The sequence below is a fragment of the Vipera ursinii genome, assembly GCF_947247035.1.
Source record: "Vipera ursinii genome assembly, chromosome: 7".
NCBI classification, from domain to species: Eukaryota; Metazoa; Chordata; class Lepidosauria; order Squamata; family Viperidae; genus Vipera; species Vipera ursinii.
Genome location: NC_139521.1, coordinates 68,941,898 through 68,969,867, shown reverse-complemented (window position 1 = coordinate 68,969,867; position 27,970 = coordinate 68,941,898). Strand labels below are relative to the sequence as shown.

At 44.5% G+C, this 27,970-nt stretch overlaps 1 protein-coding gene across 1 annotated transcript; it reads left to right on the top strand.

The window, feature by feature from the left end:
* Positions 1-32: 32 nt before the first annotated feature.
* On the top strand, positions 33-27,004 carry FGF5 (fibroblast growth factor 5; the record flags this gene model as incomplete). The annotated part of the gene is made up of 3 exons (XM_083367531.1): positions 33-438; positions 10,581-10,684; positions 26,678-27,004. 3 exons carry the CDS (start codon positions 33-35, stop codon positions 27,002-27,004), a joined length of 837 nt encoding a protein of 278 aa, XP_083223657.1.
* Between the last annotated feature and the right edge of the window lie 966 nt (positions 27,005-27,970).

Sequence of the window (27,970 nt, the reverse complement as noted above, 5' to 3'; positions counted from 1 at the left end):
AAAATGCCAGGCGCGTCCCTCGGGCTGGAAGCATGAGCCTGCCTTTCTCCAGCTGCCACCACCACCACCTCCTCCTCCTCCTCCTCCTCTTCTTGCTTAGCCACTTGATCCTCCTGGCTCTGGCGCACCCGCGGCCCCCTCGGGCGCATTTTGGAGAGGCCGAGCACCACCACAACAGCAGCAGCAATCTTGGAAATCGCCCCGCCACTTCGTCTCTCTCCTCCTCTTCCTCCTCCTCCTCCTCCTCGTTTCCCGCACCTTCTTCTTATTCCTCCCCCTCGGCGGGAGTTCAAAGCGGCGGCGCGGAGATGAGCAGCTTTAAGTGGAGTCCCTCCGGGCGTCGAACCGGCAGCCTCTACTGCAGGGTGGGCATCGGCTTCCACCTCCAGATCCACCCGGATGGCCAGGTCAACGGCTCCCACCAAGACAGCCTCTTAAGTAAGTGCGTACTGGGCGCCTCTCCTCCCCTTGCTTGGGCGAAGTCCGGGGCCAGCCCGGTCGCTTAAGTTCTGCATTTCCTGGGGTGGGGTGGTGGGGGGGTTGACTTCGCCGTCCGCCTGGTTGCAAGCCTGAGTTTCAAGTCCATCTTAAAAATATTTAATTTATGTAGTTTTAAGACTGCCTTAGCTTGGTGCAAGACCCTGAGCGATTCCTCTCGTTTCTGCCTAGGGAATTTCTAGCTTGGAAGCGCCGCTGCATGCGCTCCGCGAGTTAATTCAGGTGCTCCAACGCCTTTGGGACTTCGCTGCGGTTCGGTCAAGGAAAATCCTAAGCACTGGGCGCTGAAATTTGGACGAGGGGGGTGATTCTCTCTAAAAGAGCGGCTCCCAACCTTTATTATACCCCGCAGCCCGGGAACGCTTCCGATATATTCTCCCACCCCTTACAAAAGTTTGCAATAATGGCCACGAATTATGCGCATACGCTATACTTTTGAAAAGCCGAGTTTTCGCACACACACACACACACACACACACACACACACACACACCCCGGAATATCCTCTCGCAACTCCCGGTTGGGAACCCCTGGTCTAAATAAAGGGCTTATAAACTGACAATGGAAGATATACCAGGGCAAGCTTCTGAGCAAAGCATTGATAAATATATGGATAAGCAGTCCATATGAAAATTACCAGAAAGTATTACAATAATAATTGGGGGGGAGGAAGCTTACGATTGTGCTGTTTGTGCTTTCTTGAAATCTTGAATATTCCTTATGTCTCCAGGGCATCAGTCTCCTATTAAGTAGGTCGAGACTCTATTCAGTTTTAAACAGACAGAATTTTGCCCAGGTAGAGAAAACGTTACAGCAGACATGTCAAACACAAGGCCCGGGGACCAGATCCGGCCCGCGAAATGGTTTCATGCGGCCCGCGAAGCCATCCTGGAAACAGTGAGGGAACACTGCCTTGGCCCTGGCCCAGAGACCCTCCTTATGCCAAAGACCCCCAGATCTGTCCCACTCCTGCCCAGGCCCCCATAGGCACCCTTGATGCGAACGATGTAGAGCTGGCCACACCCACCCAGTAGGCCACACGCACTCTAGCCACACCCACCCAGTAGGCCACACCCACCCTGGCCTGCCCCCTGAGGGCAACCGCAATGCTGATGCGGCCCTCAATGAAATTGAGTTTGACACCCCTGCGTTACAGCATAGGCTGTTATTTCATTGACCTGCTTGGAGGCAACACCCAAGTGAGGTCAGGGGGACGTCGGTGTATCTATGGAAGAAATGTGTTGCTTGTGACTACAAAAACCATCACAGAATCCAATGCAAACATCTGAGAGAACGTAGTACAGGTTAGTCCTCCGTGTGTACGATGGCAACCGGGCAACCCAAAATTTGTGTGGCTAAGTGAGGCCGTTAACTGAGCTTGCCCCATGTTTACAACTTCTTTTTGCCATAGTTAAGGGGAATCGCTGCATTTGTTAAGTTGGTAAGTGAATCTGGCTTCCTGTTGACTTTGCTTGTCAGAAGGTCGCAAAAGGGGATCACGTGACCCGGGGACACTGCAATCCTCATAAATACATGCCAGTTGTCAAGTGTCTGGATTTTGATCACGTGACTGGGGATGCAGCAACGGTTGTGTGAAAAACGGTCCTAAGTTACTTTTTTTTTTAAAGTAACTTTGGACGGTCACTAAATTACTTTATTACTGAGTCAATTCAAGGTTGACTCAGCCTTCCATCCTTCCGAGGTAGGTAAAATGAGGACCCAGATTGTTGGGGGCAATAAGCTGACTTTGTATTAATGCCGCTTGGGGGGGTGTATGAAAGCCCTAATAAGCAGGCATATACATAGAATGAAGGCTACTGCTAAGCTTGTAAGCCGCCCTGAGTCTTCGGAGAAGGGCGGGATATAAATAGGATTAAAATAAATAAATAAATGAATGAATAGTTGTAAGTTAAGGACTAAGCATTGAAAGGGGCCCTAATGCAAATAATGCATGGTGCAAATGAAGGGGGACAAGTGAAAGGCATTCCTCTAGAACAGGGGTCCCCAATCCCCGGGCCGTGGACCAGTACCAGGCTGTGGCATGCCAGCAACTGGTCCACACAAACAAGCAAAGCCCTTTCCGTGAGATGCAGGCAGCACACAAAACCACACCCCTTCCGGTCCACGGAAAAACCTCTCTCCACGGAACCAGTCCCTGGTGCCCAAAAGGTTGGGGGCCTCTACTATAGACTACAATTCACAAGGTGCAGTTGATATATTTTGCAACGACACATGTTTTTCCTGAACTGTACCACTTCAGGCAATAGCTGGGAAGTTTGTCTCCCATCCCAAATATTTGGCATATTGAAATGATACCCCCCCAAGGTATCTCTCTCTGTGAGGGAACAATTAAATGATAATCTTCACTTCTATTGCCTATCGAAGCATTCTGGCAGTTATAATCTGGGCATATCTAGAAGACAATCTGCTGAAGCATGACAGCATAGCGGTGAAGACGCTTGCCTCCCCTTTGGAAGGCTGAGAGTTCAGTCCTAATTAGCAGCAGATATTTTTTATTTTTATTTTAATTCCATTTATATCCCGCCCTTCTCCGAAGACTCAGGGCGGCTTACAAGCTTAGCAGTAGCCTTCATTCTATGTATATGCCTGCTTATTAGGGCTTTCATACACCCCCCAAGCGGCATTATTACAAAGCCAGCTTAATTGCCCCCAACAATCTGGGTCCTCATTTTACCTACCTCGGAAGGATGGAAGGCTGAGTCAACCTTGAGCCTGGTGGGATGCGAACCTGCACTAATTTCTCTCTCAGGGAGCAAAGAAAAAAAATCTGCTGTGAACCCCACATAGGCATCAGGCAGGGCATCTGGCCAGTAAATTTTCAGCTCCATTCAAGTCTCCCCGACTCTACCCCCAAATTAAGGGATTACAAAGTCGTAAAAAGAAAAAAAAAGTGGTTGAGAGGCTGGCTGGCATGAAAAATCGAGGAAATGGCACCTATGAAAGAGTGTGGCCCTAACATCTTGTGGCCCTAACATCTATTAAAAAGGTAAAGGTTCCCCCGCACATGCATGCTAGTCGTTTCCGACTCTAGGGGCCAGTGCTCATCTCCGTTTCAAAGCCGAAGAGCCAGCGCTTGTCTGAGGACGTCTCCCTGGTCATGTGGCCGGCATGACTAGACGCCAAAGGCGCACAGAATGCTGTTACCTTCCCACTGTAGTGGTCCCTATTTTTCTACTTGCCTTTTTACGTGCTTTCGAACTGCTAGGTTGGCAGAAGCTGGGACGAGTAACAGGCGCTCACTCTGTTACATGGCACTCGGGATTCGACCCGCCAAACTGCCGACCTTCGAGCCATCGCATCCCTTCTAACATCTATCAAAGCATCTCATAAATCCAGTCTGCTTCGCTGAATGGACTACTATATAGTCATTAAGAATTATTTTTTTAAGACTGTTGGCTACACAGATTGTCCTCCACTTGCAACCATTTGTTTAGTGAGGGTTCAAAGTTACAACAAACCCGGAAAATGTGACTTATGACTGGTTTTCAATTTAAGATCACTGCAGCATCCTCAGGGTCACATGATCAAAATTCAGGCGCTTGGCTGGGGAATTCTGGGAGTTGAAGTCCACAAGTCTTAAAGTTGCCAGCCTTTGCTCTTAACCAACATTTTCTAAACTGGGTCCTTCCAGATGTGCCAGAACTACTAATGCAGGATACCTGGCCAGTATCCAGTATCCAGACTTTTAACAGGAATCCTACCTCATCCAGAGGGAACCACTTTGGTGAAAACTGCACTCTGCAGTTCATTTACTGGTATGTTTATTTGGCCCAATTCCTAAAGAAATGTCCAGGTTCTCTGTTTTATATGAGATTTGTAAGGCCTCGAACAATTTTGGGCCATTTAAATTTCAAAAAAAAGATAAAATTGGGAAGCAAATGTAGGTTGTGCCTTAGGATACAGTTCTTTACAGCTGCCCCTGTGCTGCCTTGTGATTCCTCAGTTGCTGGGCTATGATTTGTATTCCCACAACCTCTAAAAATGATTTGGGCAAATCCTTATCTCCTGAGTCATATTTTGATATCACCATTCTCTTGCCAGTTAGGTTAGTGTTTTTCAAACTTGGCCAATTGAGATGTGTGGACTTCAACTCCCAGAATTTCCCAGCCAGCATGCTGGCTGTGTTGCTGCAAAAGTGTGCTGACTGGGAATTCTGGGAGTTGAAGTCCACACCTCTTAAAATAGCTGAGATTAAGATAACAGCTCTTTCCAGAGACCGGGCATCTCCCACGTAGCAGCATATCGATTCCCAGGATTCACTAGCCACATCCCCAGAACCACACTTGGATATTGCATCCAGTTTTGTTTGCCACACAAAAAAAAACCCACAAAAGATGTTGAGACTCTAGAAAGAGTGCAGAAAAGAGCAACAAAGATGATTAGGGGACTGAAGGCTAAAATATATGAACATATGCAGGAATTGGATATGTCTGCTCTAATGAAGGACTGCTAGGGAATGACATAACAGCGGTCTTACAATATTTGAGGGACTGTCACAGAGAAGAGGGGGACAATCTATTCTCCAAAGCATCTGAGAGCAGGACAAAAAGGAACAAATGGAAACTTATAAAGGAGAGATCCAATCTAGAACTAAGGATAAATTTCCTGACAGTGAGAACAACTAAACAGTGGAACGGCTTGCCTTCAAAAGCTGTGAGTGTTCCATTACTGGAGGTTTTTGAGAAGAGATGGGACGGCCTTTTGTCTGAAATGGTATATAGGGTTTCCTGCCTGAGCAGTGGGTTGGACTAGAAGACCTCCAAGGTCCCTTCTAACACTGTTAATTCTGTTAACTACGGTGTGCTAAGACTCAGCTAATGCCAGAAAGCCAATTCAGTGTCCTTACCAGCAAGAAAGTTCTGCATTCAAACATCTGCCCTTCCATCTGATCAATGTGTGGCAGAAGGCAAACTTTCTGCCCAGCAGAATGCAATTTCTCAGTCTTAAGTCAAAATTGTGTTGACTATCCAGTGTTCCAGGAAGAGACGATACTGATTTAACTCCCCCTCCTTTTAAAATTGAGAGGGATGATTATGACAAGTGCTTTTAATAGGTGGAATGGCCTAAACATATAGGGGTAGTCCTTGACTTACAACAGTTCAAAATTTAAAAAAAGGGCCTGAAAAAAGTGACTTATGACTGTTTTTCACACTTATGACCATTGCAGCATCCTCCTGGTCACATGATCAAAATTCAGATGCTTGGCAACTGACTCATATTTATGATGATCGCAGTGTCCCGGGGTCACGTGATCCCCTTTTGCGACCTTCTGACAACCAAAGTCAATGGGGAATCCAGACTCATTTAACAACCATGTTACTAACTTAACAACTGCAGTGATTCACTTAACTGTGGCAAGAAAAGTCATCAAATGGGAAAAACTCACTTCACAACTGTCTCACTTAGTGACAAATGTTGGCCTCAATTGTGATCATAAATTGAGGACTACCTGCATTGGTGTTTATTTTACAAGTATTTAAAATTATAATAGTGCTGATTTTCCCCGCATGTGGATGTTCTATTGCTCAAGCCCCATAATTCCCAGCCAGCAGGGCCCATAGCTGAGCTTGATGGGAGTTGCCTACCCACAGATCTGCAGGAAGACAGCTAGTGAAAAGAAATGAGGGAATACTATATATGTGTGTGTGTGTGTGTGTGTGTGTGTGTGTGTGTGTGTGTAAATTACTAACAAAGAATTAAAGGAGAACTGAGATGCATTTCTGACTCTTTAGTCTTCATCAGTCAGTCATACCCTTCTGAGATTCGAACCTGTGCTGATTGCATATTAGGCTGTGTTATTAATATGCAATCAGCCCAGGTTCGAATCTCAGAAGGGTATGACTGACTGATGAAGACTAAAGAGTCAGAAATGCATCTCAGTTCTCCTTTAATTCTTTGTTAGTAATTTACACAAATATATGAACTGTCCGGTGTGACTATAGCCTGTTCGATGGCCTTCAAGATAGGCTGAAAACAGGAAATAAAGATTTGCCCCATGTTTGGGGCCTAGCAAGGTAATCTAAATAGTTAACATTATATATATATATATATATATATATATATATATATATATATTTGGCATAAAACTCAGGGTCATTCAAACAAGGCACTCAAAAGAGGAGAAAAATGCAGTGGAAGTGAGAGAGACTGAATAAATTGGGGTGAATCGCGGGAATTGCTGACACAAGGGTTGTTGTTTTTTTCTCCTCAGCTGGAGGAGCTCAGCAGATGTTCCAGTTCTTGCTGGGTAAATAAAAGGCTTGGTTAAAGAGCATCAATATCGATGCGATGTAGAATACTGCAGTTGAAGCAGGAAGAATAGATCTCTGGCCAGCTCTTCAACAAGGCCAATATTTTGCAAAAATGGCCTAGCAAACCTCAGGAGGTTTCCAAAGGTTCATCCTGGCCAATTCTGTCCTCTATTGCCATCAAGGCCGAATACAGGTAGTCCTCAGCTCACGACTACAGTTGAGCCCAAAGTTTCTGTGGCTAAGTGAGACAATGATTAAGTTGTGACATGATAGCAGCGTTCCAATCTCTGCCACAAAGAAGAGGGAGTCAAGCTATTCTCCAAAGCACCTGAAGGCAGGACAAAAAGCAATGGATGGAACCTAGTCAAGGAGAGAAGCAACCTAGAACTAAGGAGAAACTTCCTGACAGAACAATTAACCAGTGGAACAACTTGCCTCCAGAAGTTGTGGGTGCTCCAACACTGGAAGTTTTAAAGATGAGATTGGACAACCATTTGTCTGAAATGGTATAGGGCTTCCTGCCTGAGCAGGGGGTTGGACTAGAAGACCTCCAAGGTCCCTTCCAACTTTATTATTATTATTATTATTATTATTATTATTATTATTATTATTATTATTATTACTATTATTATTATTATTAATTATTATTATTATTATTATTTTGAATTTTGCCCCACTTTACAACAATTTTTGCTACAGTTAAGTGATTCACTGCTGTTGTTCAGCCAGTAGCCTGGTGATTAAGACTTTGCTTGTCAGAAGGACATCAAAGGGGATCACACGACCCTGGGACCCTGCAACCGTCATAAATACGAGTCGGTTGCCAAGTGTCTGAATTTTGATCACGTGACCACGGGGATGCTGCAACGGTCGTAAGTGTGAAAAATGGGCATTAGTCATTTTTTTTCAGGGCTGTTCTGACTTAGAACGGCCACTAAATGAACGGTTGTAAGTCGAGGACTACCTATATTTGCACCATCAACAGCTGGGTAGAGCTGTCCATAAAATGTAAGAAAATTAGTTGAGGTGTAATGCTGACAGTCCTAGAAAATGATAATAATAGGTGCGGATGAGAACTTAACCAGAGGAATTTGCAGGCTTGCAATTGGTGACTATTTATGAAAAGGATAGGAAGAGATAAGGAAATATAAAACACTATTCTGTAAAAAATATCCAGTTTGGTGTAGTGGCTAAGGCACTGGGCTGGTCAGGAGACTGTGAGTTCTAATTCTACCTTAAGCACAAAGCCAAGTGGGTGATTTTGGGCCAGCCACTCTCTCTCTCCACCTTAAGAAGGAGGTAATGGCAAACCAATTCCAAAATCTTGCCAAGAAAGCTGTAAGGACTAGTCCATGCCGTGGTCAGAAGTCAATAATGACTTAAAGGAACACACATGTGTGTGTACAAGGACACACAGGTACACACAAACACACACACACAAACACACACGTACTGCAAAAACTGGTGCCAACAATTTCAGTCTAGGTCCGTTTTCTCACTTCTCCTTCTCCTACAATGTATTCACCTTATGACAGGATGGGTTTTAAGGGAGGGGCAGCCAATGCAGCAAAGGGAATCTCACCTTTTTCTTAGGACACAATCTTGAGATGCTGAACTGGGGCAGGGGAGATAGATGGGGAGGAGGGCAATGGATTACTTTGCTTCCAATGTCTGGTACTCTGGCATCCTTTGGCGGGAACTTGGAACAGATGCAATAGAGGCAGGTTAAGGATTTGCAGTGGGGACGGCTTATTTTACGCTGGTGTAGTTTTCTGAGTAGAGAAGGAAGATCCTTAGATTTCCTAACCCTGCAGAGGAAGCCTTTGACACTGCGATGTCTTGCTTCACTCGCAACGTTTTGTATTCGTTTCGCTCGCTCTAAAGCCAGATCCTTTTGCAGTTCCAGGATCACCTTTGTTGACCTTCAAGGCAAAATAAATAAATAAAGTAAAATAAAAATCTGCTTCTATTTGTCTTTTGCTTTTCAATAGCCCTCTGAAGCAGAGCTACAAGAGGTATCCTTTTGAGATGCAAATCCTCAAAAGGAGGAGTGGGAGGCAGAAGGAAAACAGAAGTGGAGGAAGAGCTGTCTAGGGGAGAGAGAGAGATAGAGAGAGAGAGAGAGGGAGGGAGGGAGGGAGGGAGGGGGAGAGGGAGAGGGAGAGGGAGAGGGAGAGGGAGAGGGAGAGGGAGAGGGAGAGGGAGAGGGAGAGGGAGAGGGAGAGAGAGAGAGAGAGAGAGAGAGAGAGAGAGAGAGAGAGAGAGAGAGAGAGAGAGAGAGAGAGAGAGAGAGAGAGAGAGAATGTGTGGACTTTGACTGCCTGGAGAGTCCTGATGCCTGGGGAATTCTGGAAGTCCAGACATCTTAAAGATGCCAGTGTTGAGAAACCCTGGCCAAACCTCTCTCCTTTCTTTCCCCCCTCCCTCCCTCCTTCCCTCTCTCTTCTCATCTTCCTTCCTTCCTTCCTTCCTTCTTTCCTTCCTTCCTTCCTTCCTTCCTTCCTTCCATCCATCCTTCCTTCTCTTCTTTCTTCCCTCCCTCTTTCTCATCTTCCTTCCTTCCTTCTCTTCTTTCTTTTCTCCCTCTTTCTCATCTTCCTTCCTTCCTTCTCTTCTTTCTTTCCTCTCTTTCTCATCTTCCTTCCTTCTCCCTCCTCCCTTTCCTTCCTCCTTCCTTCCCTCTCTCTTCTCATCTTCCTTCCTTCCTTCCTTCCTTCCTTCCTTCCTTCCTTCCTTCCTTCCCCCTCTCCTTTCTTTCCTCCCTCCCTCCTTCCCTCTCTCTTCTCATGTTCCTTCCTTCCTTCCTTCCTTCTTTCCTTCCTTCCTTCCTTCCTCCCTTCCTCCCAGTTGAAGACAGGTGCAGGCTGTTGGGGATGAGTCTGTGTTGTCTGTGTTGCACCTGTCTTCCCCCTCTCCTTTCTTTCCTCCCTCCCTCCTTCCCTCTCTCTTCTCATCTTCCTTCCTTCCTTCCTTCCTTCCTTCCTTCCTTCCTTCCTTCCTTCCTTCCTTCCTTCCTTCCTTCCCCCTCTCCTTTCTTTCCTCCCTTCCTCCCAGTTGAAGACAGGTGCAGGCTGTTGGGGATGAGTCTGTGTTGTCTGTGTTGCACCTGTCTTCAACAGTGAAGGGACACAGAGCATCCTGCAGCCAGAGAAGGCCCCACACCCATTTGCACCACTCAGATGACCCTGAGGACACAGGTAAAACTCCAAGTGGCCTCAGTGACTCCCTAAAAGAAGGCAAACGACCAGCTGTCTGCAAGGAGTATAAATCCTTCCATTCCCCACCGTCCAGTCAGAGCTGAAGAAGCTTCTGGGAGGAGAAGCGAGACGTCTTCAAAGGAAGAAGTCCAGTTGCCTCGTGGAAAAGCACCTTTGGGACAACCGTGACCTGGAGGGCTGCGAATCTCCATAGACTTTTAGATGCCAGAGTCCTTTCTTTTTCTTCCATGACATCTCCATTGATGCTTTTGACACGGAGGGCAATTAGTTACTACTAATAGAAGCTGTTGGTTAAAATTCTCCCTCCCTCCCCCCGCCTGGCCTTCATCTTGCATCAGTTTTGTCCTTTAAAACCTCAGGACATCTATAAATAAATGCATATTCAGATAAACCAAGCAGCAAACCAGAAGCAATCAACCATGAAATCACAGGTTATAAGCCTAAAATGACAGGGACTTTTTCTGATTTCCCCCCCCCCCTTCTCAGATAGTGCAAAATGACAAGGCATTTAAGTTTTCTTTCTCCTTTTCGTTTGTTTGTTCACGGTGCTATGAAAAATGAATTTTATTTTGGGGATTTCTGTCCTTTTTAGGTATTTTGGAAATATTCGCTGTGTCTCAGGGGATAGTAGGAATACGCGGAGTTTTCAGCAACAAATTTTTAGCCATGTCGAAAAAAGGAAAACTGCATGCAAGTGTAAGTACATCTTCGAAACGTGCATTTCCAATATGTATGTTGAAATGTTTCAGTGGGAAATATACACTGCTACAGCATCATCTACTCTGAAGTTTGATTATGCAAACTCGACAGGAATAATATGGTATCTTCCTTCAACTTGAAATAGCCATTCCAGGCCTAGATAATTTGACCTGTAGGCTAGATATAGCAACTAACTAGAGATTCAAGGACTACTCCAATCTCATCATTTCCCCAAAATTTCAGAAGTAAGGAAGGGTTAAGGTTGTACTTCTGTAAAGATAGGTGGGGGTGACCTTGGGAGACAGGCGGAAGAATTCCACACCGGTCAACTGGCCGGCATGTTCTCAGTTCACAGAAGGAGAGCAGGGTGTGTCAACTACTCGGAAGAGACGTTCCTTGGTTTTCAAGAGAGTAAAAGGAGAGGAGAAAAAGTAAGGTGCCAGATTAGAAACTGGGAGACGGTGTTGTGATTCAGCGTCAGCCTGTGGTTCCAGCAGCTGGGTCTGATGATTCTGAAGAGGAGGAGGAGGAGGGGTTTGGAGGGCCTTTGGTGTCAGAGGGAGGTTCTGATGCACTGCAGGACTCTCAGCCTGGCCCCTCCAGTCTTGTTCCTCATCAGACTCAGCTGTGTGAGCACGAGGTATTGGAAGAAGATGATCCACAGCTGGCTCTGTTCAGAGACGCTAGGAGCAGGAGGCAATCTAGCAGAACAGAGCAGAGGAAGGCAATGAGGCAACTCGGGAGAAGGCAGTGAGAAGCCACGCCTTGAGACTGCTGATAAGGGGGGAAGGTGTGGGAGGTGCTGGTTGCTGAAGGCAACCATTTGAAGATCTTCTGCTAGAGTCCTGGTCTGTTAATTCCTGCTTAACTCTTGTCTGAACTTTTGGTTTAACTCTTGTTTGAACTTTTCGTTTAACTCTTTGAACTTTTGATTTCTTTGTCAATAAATTTGGTTGGGTTTTTTCCCAGCCTGTTGACTATAAAAAAGGGTTGTCCCTGACATTCAAACAGGGCCGGTCGTAGGCTGGAACAGAACAGATGGTGAGATCTAGTCCTGGTTTAGGCATGAAGCCAACAGGGTGAGCTTCATTCTCTTTCAGTCCTACGAAGGAGGCAATGGCAACCCACCTCTGAAAAACTTGAGGAACTAGTCCAGGCACTTGCCATGAGTAAAATGAGAGGAGAGGAGAGGAAGAGGTGTAGGAGGAATAGGGAGGGAAAGGGAGGGAGGGAGAAAAGAAGGAAGGAAGGAAGGAAGGAAGGAAGGAAGGAAGGAAGGAAGGAAGGAAGGAAGGAAGGAAGTACTTTCAGTGTTGCAAGATTCTATTAATCTAACCTTACAACCTTCCATCTAGATTTATTACGGTCTATTCTTGCAATCAATATTACAATTGTAAAAGACACGGAAAATGTCTTCAGGCATTGCTGGTTCCCTCGGCCAAGAAACGGAGATGAGCTCTGTGCCCTAGAATTCGGACACAACTGGACAGGGGACTTTTATCTTTACTTATTCTTGCAATTCGATTTATTGTTGTGTGGCTCGTCCGGACTACCTCAAAGGGCTAATGGTTTCTATACAGAAAGTATCATCATAGCATTAGAATCCAGCCCTCCACCCGTTGTATGAATCAAAGCATCTCAGAGAGAGGCGGGGAGGAGAAGCCTTCTGCCTGCCTTGGTAACCAGGATTTGCTGATTGTCTGTAGTCCACCCCAGTGCAGGCCTGCCTTGTGCCTTGATCGGTTCCTCAGCTTTGCTAAAAGCAGTGCAGACTTTTGTACGTGCATCAAAGCTGCTGCTTCTGAGTCACACAAAGGGGTTGTTGTGCCGTGACAAAGAGATGCAGGGTGCTGTTTTGCTTTGTGGCTTGGTTTTGGAAAGGACTTTAATTGAAACCTTGAAGGTTTGGGTAGTTCTGCCTTCCTTGAATAGAACACAGCTGGAAGGGACCCTGGAGGTCTTCTAGTCCAGCCCCCTGCTCAAGCAGGAGAACCTACACCATCTCACACAGGTGATCGTCCAGTCTCTTCTTAAAAATCTCCAGTGATGGAGTGCCCACGATTTCTGGAGGCAAGCTGTTCCACTGGTTGATTGTTCTCACTGTCAGGAACTTTCTCCTTAATTCCAGGTTGCTTGTTTCTCGTCCTTCCCTCTGGTGCTTTGGTGAACAACCTGGCCCCTTCTGTCTTGTGGCAGCCCCTCAGATACTGGAATAATTTCCTTAATTGGTAACTGGTTCCACTGTGGAATTGATGTTCCTGTTAGAACATTCATTTGGATACTGTACCAGAATTTGCTGTCTAGTTACATAGGACCAAGAACCAGCTTGGTGTAGTGGTTAAGACATCAGACTAGCAACTGGGCAACTGCGAGTTCTAGTCTGACCTTGGGCACAAAGCCAGCTGGGTGACCTAATGGGCCAGTCACTTTCTCTCAGCCTTATGAAGGAGGCAAGGTAAACCACTTCTGAAAAACCTTACCAAGAAAACCACAGGGTCTTGTGCAGGTGGTCTTGAGAATCTGACAGAATTGAGCAGAGGGAAAAACTAAACTAAACCCGTTAAAATGTCTCCTGACTTTTGAGATATAAGAATCTCACATTGAGAGATTTCACTGTACTCCACCACCACGGAGATCCTTTATCAGAATTATTATCAGAATAACAGAGTTGGAAAGGATCTTTGAGGTCATCTAGTCCAACCCCCTGCACAAGCAGGAGATCCTATACAATTTCAGACAAGTGGATGTCCAATCTCTTCTTAAAAATCTCCAGTGTTGGAGAACCCACAACTTCTGGAGGCAAGTTGTTCCACTGATTAATTCTTCTCACTCTCAGGAAATTTCTCCTTAGTTCTGTGTTGGATCTGTCTCTCTCAAATGAGCTTTCATTTCTTCTTCTGCCTTCAAGTGCTTTGGAGAACAGGTTGACCCTTCTTCTTTGGGGCAGCCCCTTAGATATTGGCACACTTGCTATCATGTCGCTCCTTCTTTTCCTCCAACAAGACATACCCAGTTTCCTGCAACTTTTCTTTTAGATCTGTTTGTCTGAAGAGATTGTTTGTCAATCAAGAGGTTGTTGATCTTTGCAAAAGTCCCCGTTGGGTCAGGTAGCATCCATATCTTTCCTTAGCTCGGGAAGCTTTCCCCAATTCATTTATGACCAAGATATCATTGTCAGGTAAGCAAGCTATGACCTCAACACCTTTGCTTTTCAAGAGTTGTAGTATGCAGTGGTTAGAATGTAGTATTGGAGGCTGACTCTGTCCACAGCCTGGAGTTCAATCCTGACAGGGCTCAAGGTTGACTCAGCCTTCCATCCTTCCAAGTTTGGTAAAATGAGGACCCAGTTTGTTGGGGGCAATATGCTGACTCTGGAAATCGCTCAAAGAGCACCATAAAACACTATGGAGTGATATATATAAGTCTATTACTAACTGCTAAGTGCTTTTCAACTGCCTTGCCTTCTCCATTTAGCCGGATGGATGCCTTTTGGAACAAGTTAGTGTGAAGGCACCCGGCACCCCAAAAAGAATGCCCTTTTTGCTCTTGAAGAGATTGGATAAGTTCCTTTTAGTTGAAAGAATTCTCTCATAGACCTCTCCACTGAGTATTTTGTCCCCAAACTTTGCCCCCCCTTTTTTTGCTAAATGACTCAGCATTTTTTAAAAAATAGTCCTAGTACCTTTGAAGGTAAAGCTTGGTGTAAGATGCGGCTTTTTATAAGATGGGACTACCTGAATAGGATCTGCCTTTATCGATACAAATGAATTCTTTGTAAGCTTGTGATAATTCTTCACCAGCCAGTGGTACGGAAGGCCCCCAAATGCAGAAAGCTTGGTTGCTCCTCCCAGATAACTTGAAATTACTTTAATATTTCATGTTAAAGCCATGTCTTGCCGTTTAGTGACAGCTAAAATTAAATTAACCCCCTCCTTGTTTTCGAGCCAGACACGATGTTACAGATGGAGCCAAATGAAGAGGGGTTATTCTGGAAAGGATGTGACCTGCGAGTCTTCCTTCAAATCAGTGCAAGAAATTAGCTGAAACCGGAGCCAAAACGTCTAAAGATTACTGGGCTAAATAATGCTGATAATGTAAAAACAGCATCTGCTCTTCGTTCTTGCTTTGGCAAGATGGATGGGCTAATGAGTTTGAGGAGCGCCTCATCGGAGCTGTGCCTGTCACTCATAGGAAGTCTTTGTTATCAAGGATTAGAAGATTGCTAGCCAAGTGCAAAATAACATTCAGTTCTGTGGTTTTTGGAAGGAGGGCGGAAATTCTATAGGCTCCTTTCCGTGGCTACATTTCAGGCATCCACCGAAGGGGTGGTTTAATTAAATTATAAAGCAGTTTGTCTGAAGGAAGCTGGATTCGGAAGCAAGAAGGGTTCTGCCAATTCTGAGCTCCTGACACAGATGGCTTCATATCTCTCTCTCTCTCTCTCTCACACACACACACGCACACGCACGCACACACACATGCACACACATGCAATCTGTATGTTTCCGATGGAAAGCTCCTGCAACGTGACAGGAGAGAAACCCCGTTGCTTTCAATGGACTTTACTTCTTAGTAAACATGCAAATGGTAGGACCTAACCAGGCTTGGCTCATCTCAGCAAAACCAAGCAAAGTTGCCTCTGAGTTTGGTGGGAGGGCTTCGGGCTGGACTGGAGAGTTGAAAATCCATCCTAAGAAAAAGGAAGCCCCCGCTTGTGTTGTTTTTCTAAAATAAAATAAAAAATAAAAAGTCCCACAGATGTGTTCGTGAAGTCTCCAGAAGCTGAGCTGTGTTAGAAGAATCTTCCATTTTAAAAAATGAGCAGCAACGATTCTCAACCTTGGGCGCTTGAAGCTACGTGGACTTCCTCAGCCAGCTATCTTCCCAGGCCATATAGGTTCAAGCACCCAAGGTTGAGGAATGATGATGTGTAGGTAACAGGTAAAGGTTTCCTTGTCAGTTGTGCCTGATTCTAGGGTGTGGTGCTTATTTCTGTTTCTTGGCCAAGGGAGCCAGCATTGTCCGAAGACAATTTCCATGGTCATGTGGCCAGCATGGATATACACCAGGGGTAGGCCACCTTGGCTCTTTTATGACTCGTGGACTTCAACTCCCAGAATTCCTGAGCCAGCATGGCTCAGCTTAGAAACTCTCCATTTCTCCTCAGCGTGGCTGGCTCAGGAATTGTGGGAATTGAAGTCCACAAGTCATAAAAGAGCCAAGATTGCCTACCCCTGATATACACCAAAGGCACATAGACCGCTGTAACTTTCCCACCGAAGTGGTACCTATTAATCTACTCGCATTTGCATGCTTTCGAACTGCTAGGTGGGCAGGAACTGGAGCAAGGAACCTGGGCTGTTAGCTTTCTAGCTTTAACCGCTGAGTCATTGCGCCCCCTTGTATAGGGTATACATGTAGGATTTTATATATGCTATATACCCTTATATAGTATATTATACCCTTACATAGGATGTATAGGATTGGGCTATAAATCCTCTTCCTGTTCAAATCAATTTTCAAGGTTCTAACATATGCCAAAGTTATAAAATCAATATTACTTGCAGTAGCAGCAAACCATTTTTGACAAAGGGGAAAAAGGATCCCCTTGTTTTAAATAAGGGGCGGGGTGGCTCAGTGGGTTAGGACGCTGAGCTTGTCGATCAGATGGTCGGCAGTTTGGCGGGTCGAATCCCGAGTGTCGCATGGATAAACTGAAAAGAGGGATTTCTTTGCTCCCCAGGTCTAATCTTTGTGATTTTTTTTTCTTTTGCTACGGAAGCTCTTAGGAAGAAGGAAAGACATTTAAGGCAACGCAGCTAAACCAGATCCAACGGGTACCATTAATCTCCATTCTTTCCCAGGCCCAGATTACTCCAGGAACAAGGAATTGTTTCCGGTTTCATCTTTCAATCGGCAGAAGGTTAACCACGTGACAGATAAACACGCATGCAGGCTCAAAAGAATAAACAGGAAAGCAACTTTCTTGAGGCAGGAAAGAGTATAGAGTGACAGGTCAGCTGGACTGGCCTAAACATGTGACTTTATAGAATGTACATCTGTCATACAAATTAAGAGGCTGGGGGGGAAAGTATGCTTACCATACCTAGTCATTACAAAATCAATTAAAGCTTTGATTGCAGATCGGTCTGCTCTTTCTCCTCCTCCCTTTCCTTCGCCTTCTAAAAAAAGAAACCAAACTCCGAATGCAATCTTTGATGCAGGCCAATTTCCTTGATTCATGTACCATGAAAGGTGACTTTGTATTCAACGTTCCTTGCGCATCCGCCTTATCTCATCTGTGGGTTCCGTACAATCTCTGGATGATGTATTTCTTTTGTGACTCTCCCGTTGTTGTTGTTTTTTTCCTACCACGTCCCTCCAATCCTTTTTCCTAACTACAGAGAATCAGTTCAGGAAGGAAAGAGGGAAGAGCTGCATAGTTTAGATCAGACTTCTCCAACCTTTTCCAGCTTTGCAGGCTGGGCGGGACGAGGTGGGGTAGGGGGAAGAAGGGATGTTTCTGCACAAGGGGTGGGTAAGCACCCTTGCCTGCGCTTGCCTGCTGCTTGGGCAATTGGAGATGTGTATGCCCTCGCCTGCCACTTCCGTGGCCCAGTTCTGAAGGGCTCAAGGCCTGGGTACCCCCGGTTTAGATCCCACCCTTGTAGAAAAACATCCCGGGAGGGAGATGGCAATGAAGAAGAAAGTAGTACGGTAAAAATGTAAAAATAAAAGTAAAAGTTTTTCCCTATCCGGTGTTTATCTCCATTTGCTAACCCAGGGACGCTTCTGTGATCATGTGGCTGGCATGATTATACACCAAGGTGCACGGCATTATGTTACTTTCCCACTGATGTGGTACCTATTTACCTGCTTGCATTTGCATGCTTTCGAACTGCTAAGTCAGCAGGAGCTGGGGCTGTCATGTTTCCAACTGACAAACCCAACCGAGCAAGCACTATCGAGACAATCTGATCTCTTAATGCAAACGTTTATGGAGTACATCATCTTGGCACAAATGAAGCAAAATCAGCCCTGGTTAATTCCCACGCAAACCACTATAATTAAGTTATAGAATTCTCCCTCCCCCTATTACTGCAGGTCACATGGACCAATCAAATCCCAAATTATTGTTATGAGGAAGTGTCTTTGTGGGTTTGCAAACACCTGCTGAAACGTCCTTGGTTCACATGGGCTGACCTCTTGTCTGGAGCCTGCATTCCATTTCCCCCTCTCCTCCCCGCTAGTGCATTGGCAAGCTGAGAAGAAGTAATGGTGGCAGTCTCATGTGAGTGCTTCGAGTTTGACAGGGACAAGAATGGGAGCTCACCCCATCGTGTGATGTTTGTGTCTTGAACTGGCAACCTTTTGGTTGGCAAGCCCTGTAATGTATTGGGCTTTGTCTTGCTAAGGGATTATCACAATTGCTGGAAGGTTGCTCAAGCAGGGAAGCTGGCTAATGGCTCCCAACTCCTCAGACAACCCGTCCCCAGCGTCACCATTGGCTGCCTCTAGGGCGGCAATAGGTTGCTTTAAACCTATTGGCCACCGCCTGGGGCCCAGGGTATAAATTGCTGCATTTGCAGCCCTGTTTCTCAGTTCAGTTCCTGCAAGCAAATAAACAATGATCTTTGCTGAACTCACTCGCCCCCTCTCGTCATTGAAGCAATGAACTCAGTATCTAACAAGCCCAATGTTTTAACTGCTAGGCCGCCACATCCCGCTAAATATGGTGCTAGAGCCTTGGTGGAGCAGTGGGCTAATGTCTCCTTAAGTAACACCAGCTGCCTGCAATTAGTGCAGGTTCGAGTCCCACCAGGCTCAAGGTTGACTCAACCTTCCATCCTTCCGAGGTAGGTAAAATGAGGACCCAGACTGTTGGGGGCAATAAGCTGACTTTGTAAAAATGCCGCTTGGCGGGGGCCAAAAGCCCTAATAAGCAGGCATATACATAGAATGAAGGCTATTGCTAAGCACATTGATTTCTGCTTCTTAGATTGTAAGCAAACCTGAGTCTTCGGAGAAGGGCGGGATATAAATGGGATAAAAAAAATAAAAAATTATATATACATAAAAATAGATGGGTCTGGAGTTGAGATATGTTAATGGAGTAAGAGGAAGGGTTGATTGGAGAAAATCAAGAAGGAATGTGTCTGACATTAGGAATGAATTTTAAGCAGCTTTGTGTTCAGTACAAAAATGAAACATCTGTGGGATAAATGGAGGTGGAGGAAGAAGTTCACATTGGATGACTTCCCCTTGGAGAAGTGAAGAAAGAGCTTAAAGGACAAAGAAATAAGGACATTATAAGCAGTATATAAAATTATATATGCTTCTATATCAAAGACTTGAGATGGTAGAAGAGACTACAAGTGAGTTTGTGTAGAAACACCTGATAAGGAGCAAAGTTCCTGAATGGAGCAGGGACTCTGTACTCCTCCAGATGTGATTGAACTACATTTCCCAGAATGCCTTATCTCTAAAAATGTGGGTGGGATTTGCAGCTGAGCAACATCTGACCTTTCCCATCTCTTACCAAAGGATTGCAGCAGTTTGATTTTCTTCAACCTGATCCTGTTCATGAGTTCCGTAAAGTCCCAGCATTTGTGTGTGAGTGTGTGTGTTGTTGCTGTTGTTCTTATAGAATTTTGGAAGCTGGGATGTGAAAAGCTTGAAGATCGTGAGTGTAGGACTGGATTATAAAAATATGTTGCAGTCTTCTGAATAGGAACAAACTCTACCAGCACTTCTAATTTGAGGGCCCTCTTGGGAGAACCGGAGATAGAAACATCACCACAAACATTATCCCCTTGTGTCACTTGGGTGGGATTGGAGATCTCCTATGTACAGTCTCATGTGTGACATGTAAGCGGGTGGACTTAACCATGAAATAATAAACACAACTGGCATAACTTTTGGTAAGGAAGGATCTGGTTTAGATGCTGATGCAATGGTGGGATTCAAATATGTGAGCAACCTGTTCTCTGTGTGGATGCCGTTTCCGGAAGTTCATTCTGGGCTCGGGCAACAAAAAATTAGCTACCAGTTCTGCCGAAGTGGTGCGAACATAAAAGAGCAAAATTTACTGAGGCATTTTCTAATGCACTCTTCTTTCCTTGCGGGATGGCAAAGGCAGCCGAGCAAAATTAATGTCCCGGGAGACAAGAGAACGGCTCTTCTGTTTGACAGGGATCTTGGCAGAAAACACAGGTTTTGCTTCAATAGCTGTAGATAATAGCTGTAGGTAACTCCACATCACTGCTCTTGCATCTTTGTGTAGTAGTACAAATGGCGAGACAAAGATTAGAGGGAAAACCGGACCTCCATAGCAGATGTTTGCAGGATTGGGTGCAGCCTTTATTAATTTCAGAGCGGGTGGATCACCAGAGTAGAATTACATTAGAAATTCCAGCAATGTGTTTTTTCTGGAAGCTACGTCTAGAAGAGGTCTCCAACATCTGGGCAATCCTAATCCATAAAGTAATAAAAGAGGTGGCATTTTGTTGCAGCCTAGACTTATTCTTCCTGTGTAACAGAGGTGAACTATTTTGAGCTTCGGAATAATTCTTTTTAGTTCATTCTATTGTATTTCATTTTTGACAATCCCAGGATCTGCTGTGATTGCAGTGCTGAATTTCAGCAACGTGACTGCTGAAAATTGACAGCATGGGTTTCTGCTCTTGTTGAGGTGGGGAAACGATACAGGTAGTATTACAACAAGCTTACAACAATCCATTTAGTGATGGTTTGAAGTTACAGCAATGCTAAAAAAAAAGTGACTTATGACCGTTTCTCACACTTACAGCATCCCCATGGTCATGTGATCCAGATTTGGATGCTTGACAACGGACTCTTGTTTAGAATCATGTGATCACCTTTTGCGACCTTCCGACAAGCAAGATTTATGGGGGAACGAGGCTCAGTTAGCAACCGTGTTACTGTATTAACAGCGGTGGCGATTCATTTAACATCTGTTGCAAGACAGGTTGTAAAATGGGGCAAAACTCACTTAGCCACCATCTCGCTCAGCAACATAAACATTGGGCTCAGTTGTGGTCGTAAGTGGGAGGACTGCCTGGACTTCTAGTTTCTGCTTTTTAATTGATTGCACAGTTTTCATCCTAAATTGCTTATTAGGTGGTTGTATGCTGCTGGCAGCTGACAGATTGAAGTGACCTAAAATCCCACACGGACAAAAAGTGCATTCCTCTTGGCTGTCTTCCAGGACGTAATGTTGACTCTCTTACTATAAACCTTCCAGAATAGAATAGAATAGAATAGAATGGAATGGAATGGAATGGAATGGAATGGAATGAATGGAATAGAATAGAATAGAATAGAATAGAATAGAATAGAATAGAATAGAATAGAATAGAATAGAATAGAATAGAATAGAATAACAGAGTTGGAAGGGACCTTGGAGGTCTTCTAGTCCAGCCCCCTGCTCAAGCAGGAAGACCCATACCATCTCAGACAGGTAATTGTCCAGTCTCTTCTTAAAAATTTCCAGTGATGGAGCGCCCACGATTTCTGGAGGCAAGCTGTTCCACCGGTTGATTGTCCTCACTGTCAGGAAGTTTCTCCTTAATTCCAGGTTGCTTCTTCTCCTTGACCAGTTTCCAACCATCGTTTCTCGTCCTTCCCTCTGGTGCTCTGGGGAACAACTTGGTCCCCTTTGCCTTGTGGCAGCCCCTCAGATACTGCAATACTGCTATCATGTCTCCCCTATTTGTTCTTTTCTTTAGACTGGCCCAACCCAAGTCCCGCAGCCGTTCTTCGTATGTTTTGGTCTCCAGGCTTTTGATCATCTTAGTAGCTCTTCTCTGATTTTTTCCCCAGACTCTCAACATCTTTTTTGTGATATGGTGACCAAAATTGGCTGCAGTATTCAAGATGTGGGCTTACTAGGGTTTGGTGAAGCGGTACTAATACTAATACTAGACCAGAGAGGAAACATGAGCCTCTGAACTAATTCTACTTTATTGTAAGCTACATGAATAGGATCTTGCAGTTCTGAAAATACCATCTCCCGCTATCTCTTTTTACAGTCTGATAAGTGAAGGAATTTCCTTTTTTTACTTTCTTTCAATGCCCTTTTTGTGGCTGCAGGCTCCCCCTGCCCTTATCTGATCATTCCCTAGGCAGCCTTTCTCCTCCTCTGCCAAGGTCATTCCCACATACCACCACAATTATCTCCTCTACAATCATAGCATTTCTTGGTGGTCTTTTCTCCCATGCTAACCAAATCCAACCCTGCATAGTTTTCTGAAGATGGGCCAAGGATGGCCCAGTGCACCTGCTTGCTAGGATTTGCTGAAATGACACAAAAACGAAAGGAAAGGCACATCTAATAAGGTGAAACATAAGACAAAGTTTTAAATGGAGGCTTAGAAACTATTTCTGATTTATTGCTAGAGATCCATTATCTTTTGGGTATTTATGTTTCTGGTGAGTCTGCAGGAATGGAAAGATCAGAATTCCACCTCCTTCTAGGCCTATTTCAGCTTCCAAGGAATTCTTCATTTTCTCTTCTGACAATACACTTCCACTGCCAAGCTGAGTTCGTAACTCTGCAATTCAATTATTTCCTCCAGTGCCACTGAGAAAAGGTTATCTCAGTCCATCCAGTAGCCGAAATGAGGAAGCCATGGCTGCACTCTTTGTTTTCTCGACCATAGCCCACCTAGTCTTCCCAGAAACTTCTATTAAACTTGTATTAATTACAAGGCCTTGGTAAGGCCACACTTGGAATACTGCATCCAGTTTTGGTCACCACGATGTAAAAAAAAAATGTTGAGACTCTAGAAAGAGTGCAGAGAAGAGCAACAAAACATATAAGGAATGGTGGCTGGAATTGGGTATGTGTAGTTTAATGAAGAGAAGGGCGAGGGAGGACATGATAGCAGCATTCCAATATCTCAGGGGCTGCCCCAGAGAAGAGGGGGTCAAGCTGTTCTCCAAAGCACCTGAAGGCAGGACAAGAAGCAACAGGTGGAAACTAACCAAAGAGAGAAGCAACCTAGAACTAAGGAGAAACTTCCTGACATTTAGAACAATTAATCAGTGGAACAACCTGCCTCCAGAAGCGGTGAATGCTCCAACACTGGAAGTTTTTAAGAAAAGACTGGACATATCTGAAATGGTAAAAGGCAGGGGTGGGCAACCTTGCCTCTTTTATGACTTGTGGACTTCAACTCCCAGAATTCCTAAGCTAGTATGTCTGGCTCAGGAATTCTGGGAGTTGAAGTCCATGAGTCAGAAAAGTGCCAAGGTTGCCTACCTCTGGTATAGGGTCACCTTCCTGAGCAGGGGGTTGGACTAGATGACCTCCAAGGTCCCTTCCAACTTTATTATTGTTATTGTTATTGTTATTCACAGCTTCAGCCCTCTAGGTTTGTGTTAATTTGCCTCCGACTAACTTCCCAAGACTACTTCGGAGGCAAATTAACACAATCCTGGAGGGCTGAAGCTGTGAGTTAATACACGTTTCTGGGAAGACTAGGTGGGCTATGGTCAAGTTCTCTAGGGCTTAGACAGTCCAAAAATAAAATAAAATATGAGCGTTCCTGAGAAAGAGGGGCAGGAAAAGTTTGCCAGACCATCCTCCATGAGAAAAGGGGAGAAGAGGACCCGTTTTGTTGACAGTTTCTCTCGCCACGATTTCCCCCTCTTCTGTATCGTAAGGATTAGACCTTTGACTTCAGTCACCCTTCCCATTCGCCCAAATTGAAGGAGGCCTGTTGACAGATGAGAGACATGCTTCCTTTCCAAAACAAACTTAGGGCCTTTGGGAGCTAATCATGTGAAATTGTCTTCTGAAATTTAGACTGGATCAAGTCAGCAAGAGGAATTCATTGCCCTGCAAGCAGATCGTCTTTCAGCTTCTTGCTGTTATTCCTAGATACTTAGCTCCATCTTCTTGGAAAAGGAATTCAATTAGCCAACCAGCATGGGGAAGGATACGAAAAGAGAAATTTGGAAGCGCTTCCTCAAAACCGCTCTTTCCTATTCTCTCCAGCGACACGCGGGGAGAGATGAAACTGAAGTTGATGTGGAAAAATTGATCAGTCGAGGGCATTCATTACCGAAATAAACAGCTTGTGTTATTGTTTAGAATCATAACGTCACCTTACCAGGTCAAGGAAATAAATGTGTATCTGTGACTGACCATCCAGATGTAGAACTACAATTCCTGAACTATAATTCCCAGTCAGATGAGAGTTTACTTAAGCAGCATCTGGAGGTTCACAGCTTTTCCATCTCTGGGGGTAGTCCAAGGTCACTGGGTGGTCATACTATTCAAATTAAGGTCTGGACTGGGGTGGGGGGTTACATTCAGTCCTCCAGACCACTAGGACCTCGCTTTTCCATTCGTAATTAGTCATAGTAAATTTAATTGATCTTATGATGTAATGGTATGTAGGAATTACCTTGGGAGATAGGAGAAAAAGCCACAGACTGGACAACCAGTGTGTAAGATAGTCCATAGCAAGAGAGGAAGGAGCATGGGAAGATTTCAAGATGACCCTCCCTATTTTTTCATAGAGTAAATGGCAAGGAGGAGAGAAATACAAGAATCTTGCAAGATTCTGTCAATACTGTATAAACTTACAATGAAGATAGACCTAGTACTCCTGGGTTTTATTTCTTATGTGAACCACCTCGCAGGGCCAACAAATAATTGGAACTTACCAATAAAGATTTGGATGCAAGATATAGATTAATTTGTTGAATGTGGTTTTTAGAAAAGAATAGAATAGAATAGAATAGAATAGAATAGAATAGAATAGAATAGAATAGAATAGAATAGAATAGAATAGAATAGAATAGAATAGAATAGAATAGAATAGAATAGAAGCTGGAAGAGAGCCTGGAGGTCTTCTAGTCCAGCCCCCTGCCCAAGCAGGAGAGCCTACACCATCCCAGACAGGTGATTGTCCAGCCTTAAAAATCTCCAGTGATGGAGCACCCACGATTTCTGGAGGCAAGCTGTTCCACTGGTTAATTGTCCTCACTGTCAGGAAGTTTCTCCTTAATTCCAGGTTGCTTCTCTCCTTGATCAGTTTCCAACCATTGTTTCTTGTCCTTCCCTCTGGTGCTCTGGTGAACAACCTGACTTGGAAATACATCAGCAACTTGTGGTATGATATACTATATATGTGTTATGAAGAGAAGTAAACCTCTTTACTACACCGATCTCACCATCTTTAAGGATAGTCCCATGCAAAGCACAGTAGGGTAGTCAAGCCAAGATGTCATTGATAGGTACAGGAAGGCCATCTATCCATAATAAGATACTTAAAACCAATCATCAAGCATGTCCCGTGTCTCCTAAGCAACAGTATGCTTGCAGAAATAGTATTTTTTGTTCTTATCAATGCTTTGATTAATGATTATATCATAGCAGTTAGTTCTTTCATTAGCTCATTACTATAATCCACTGTAAGGTAAAGGTAAAGGTTCCCCCGCACATGCGTGCTAGTCGTTTCCGACTCTAGGGGCCAGTGCTCATCTCCGTTTCAAAGCCGAAGAGCCAGCGCTTGTCCGAGGACGTCTCCATGGTCATGTGGCCGGCATGACTAGACGCCAAAGGCGCACGGAACGCTGTTACCTTCCCACCGTAGTGGTCCCTATTTTTCTACTTGCATTTTTACATGCTTTCGAACTGCTAGGTTGGCAGAAGCTGGGACGAGTAACAGGCGCTCACTCTGCTATGTGGCACTCGGGATTTGACCTGCCAAACTGCCGACCTTCTGATTGACAAGCTCAGCGTCCTAACCCACTGAGCCACCGCGTCCCCATATAATCCACTGTACATATTAAAATTATTTTTACTGAGGATTTGATTATCTATATGTATCTTTTGCTCAACTGGATGAAGTTTTTTGTTAATTTTCTTGCTAGTTATATTTTTCAACTTCCAAAGCTGTTCTGAACCTAATGAAAAACTTAGTAAAAATAACCAAGTCTAGATAAGCAAGAGATAATGAAGTACAAAACATATGGATTTTAAATTAAGACAATTATGAGGAATTGTTTTTATTTATTGATTTATTAATCACATATATACACCACCCATCTCACTACAGGTGGTCCTCGACTTACGACCACAATTGAGCCCAACTTTTCCGTTGCTATGCAAGACATTTGTTCAGTGAGTTTTGCTCCTTTTTACAATCTTTCTTGCCATAGGCATTAAGTGTAATTGTTAAATTAGCAACACGGTGATTAAGAGAATCTGGCTTCCCCATTGACTTTGTCAGAAGGTCGCAAAATGTGATCACACATAACCCCGGGACAGTGCAACCGTCATAAATATGAGTCAGTTGATAGGCATCTGAATTTTGATCACATGACCACGGGGATGCTGCAATGGTCATATGTGTGAAAAATGGTCATAAATCACTTTTTACAATGCCATTGTAACTTTGAACGGTCACTAAACAAATTGTTGTAAAACGAGGTCTACCTAAACCTTTTTTTTTTTAGTTTCATAAAGCAAAACAGAAGAAAAGAAGATATCAGGTTTGGTTATTTGAGTTCCAAAGTTGGGAAGGGGATGCTCTGGAAGTGCCACTAACATTAGATGAAAGAAAGTAGGGGAACCTTGTAATGTATTGGGCCTTGTTTTGCTGAGTGTAACATGTGGGGTTTGAATGCTGGACAGTTGCTAAAGCAGGGAGCTGGCTAACGGCTCCCAGCTCCTCAGACAACCCGTCTCCAACGCTGCCATTGGCTGCCTCTAGGGCGGCAATAGGTTGTTTTAAACCTATTGGCCGCCACCTAGAGGCCAGGGTATAAATAGCTGCACTCGCAGCCCTGTTCTCAGTTCAATTCCTGCAAGCAAATAAAGAATGTTCCTGACTGAACTCACTCACCTCATCTCTTCTCTCAAGCAACAAACCCAGTACACAACAGACATGTAATGAGATTTAACGCTAATGCAAATTAATTTCTTTTTTGTCAATTCCTGCTTTTTTTTTTCAGGCCAAATTCACCGACGACTGCAAGTTCAGGGAGAGGTTTCAAGAGAACAGCTATAACACCTACTCCTCGGCAGTCCACCAGACGGGGAAAACCGGAAGAGAGTGGTACGTGGCTTTGAACAAGAGAGGGAAAGCCAAGCGTGGGTGCAGCCCGCGAGTAAAACCCCAGCATGTCTCCACTCATTTCCTTCCACGGTTCAAACAAACCGAACCTCCAGAGCTTTCTTTTACGGTAGCTGTCCCTGAGAAGAAGGTGGTTCTTCCAGCCAAGCCCAAAGTTCCTCAGAAGAAACCCATCAAGTACAGACTCAAGTTTCGCTTTGGGTAGCAATTCCTTGTTCATTCTCAAATGAAGAAACAATCTTCTTTACTCAGGAACTGCCTCCAAGCAGCGTCATGGTGCAGAAAGACAGACCGTGATCTGTGATATACCTTCATCTCCATATTCGGATCTCATTTGAGGCCTAGCCTGCAAGTCGAATCACTTTGAGGGAGAGAGTTAAAAAAGAAAGAAAGACATGGAGTCCTTCGGCTACGCTAAGGAGGAAAGCACCAAAGGAATTCAGATTAAATTCCAGAAAGAAGCCTTAATTTCCCATCCCATCTCTTTCTGCTTTCCAGTCCTTGACCACGGATTGTCTTCTGCTGGCTTTAAATGGCTGAACTGCTGCGTGTAAAATAACTTTTCCAAGATGTGAAAGATTACCTCATACGTCGAGTCTATTCTCTCTCTCTCTTTTTATCAATTCTCTCTGGTTTTTAATTGCTTTATTTCTCTACTTTTTTGTCTTGTAAGTTCAGGGAAAAGAGGTGAAGACGGTGGCTCGTGTCATGTTCTCTGCACGTGTGTGTTTGTCTGTCCCGTCGCTTTTTTTTCCTGCACTTTTAAGAACATGTTTGAAAATACCTCAAATTACGATTATCAGTGGATTTGCTCAACGCATTCCTCTGGTGATCTAAATGTTTTAAGAAGTCAGAACTGTTGGAATCTGGTAAGGAGGAAAGGAAAATGTAATAAATTGACCGGGATGGAATGGTCTGATGTGAAATTACAAGGACAGTACAGGTAGACCTTGACTTACAACAGTTCGTTTATTGAAGTTACAACGGTACTGAAAAAAGTGACTAAGGATTGTTTTTCACACTTATGACCATTGTAGTATCCCCATAGTCACATGATCAAATTTCAGACACTTGGCAACTGACTCATGACGACCACAGAGTCCCAGGGTCACGTGATCCCCTTTTGCGACCTTCTGACCTTCTGGGGGAAGCCAGATTCATTTAACAACCG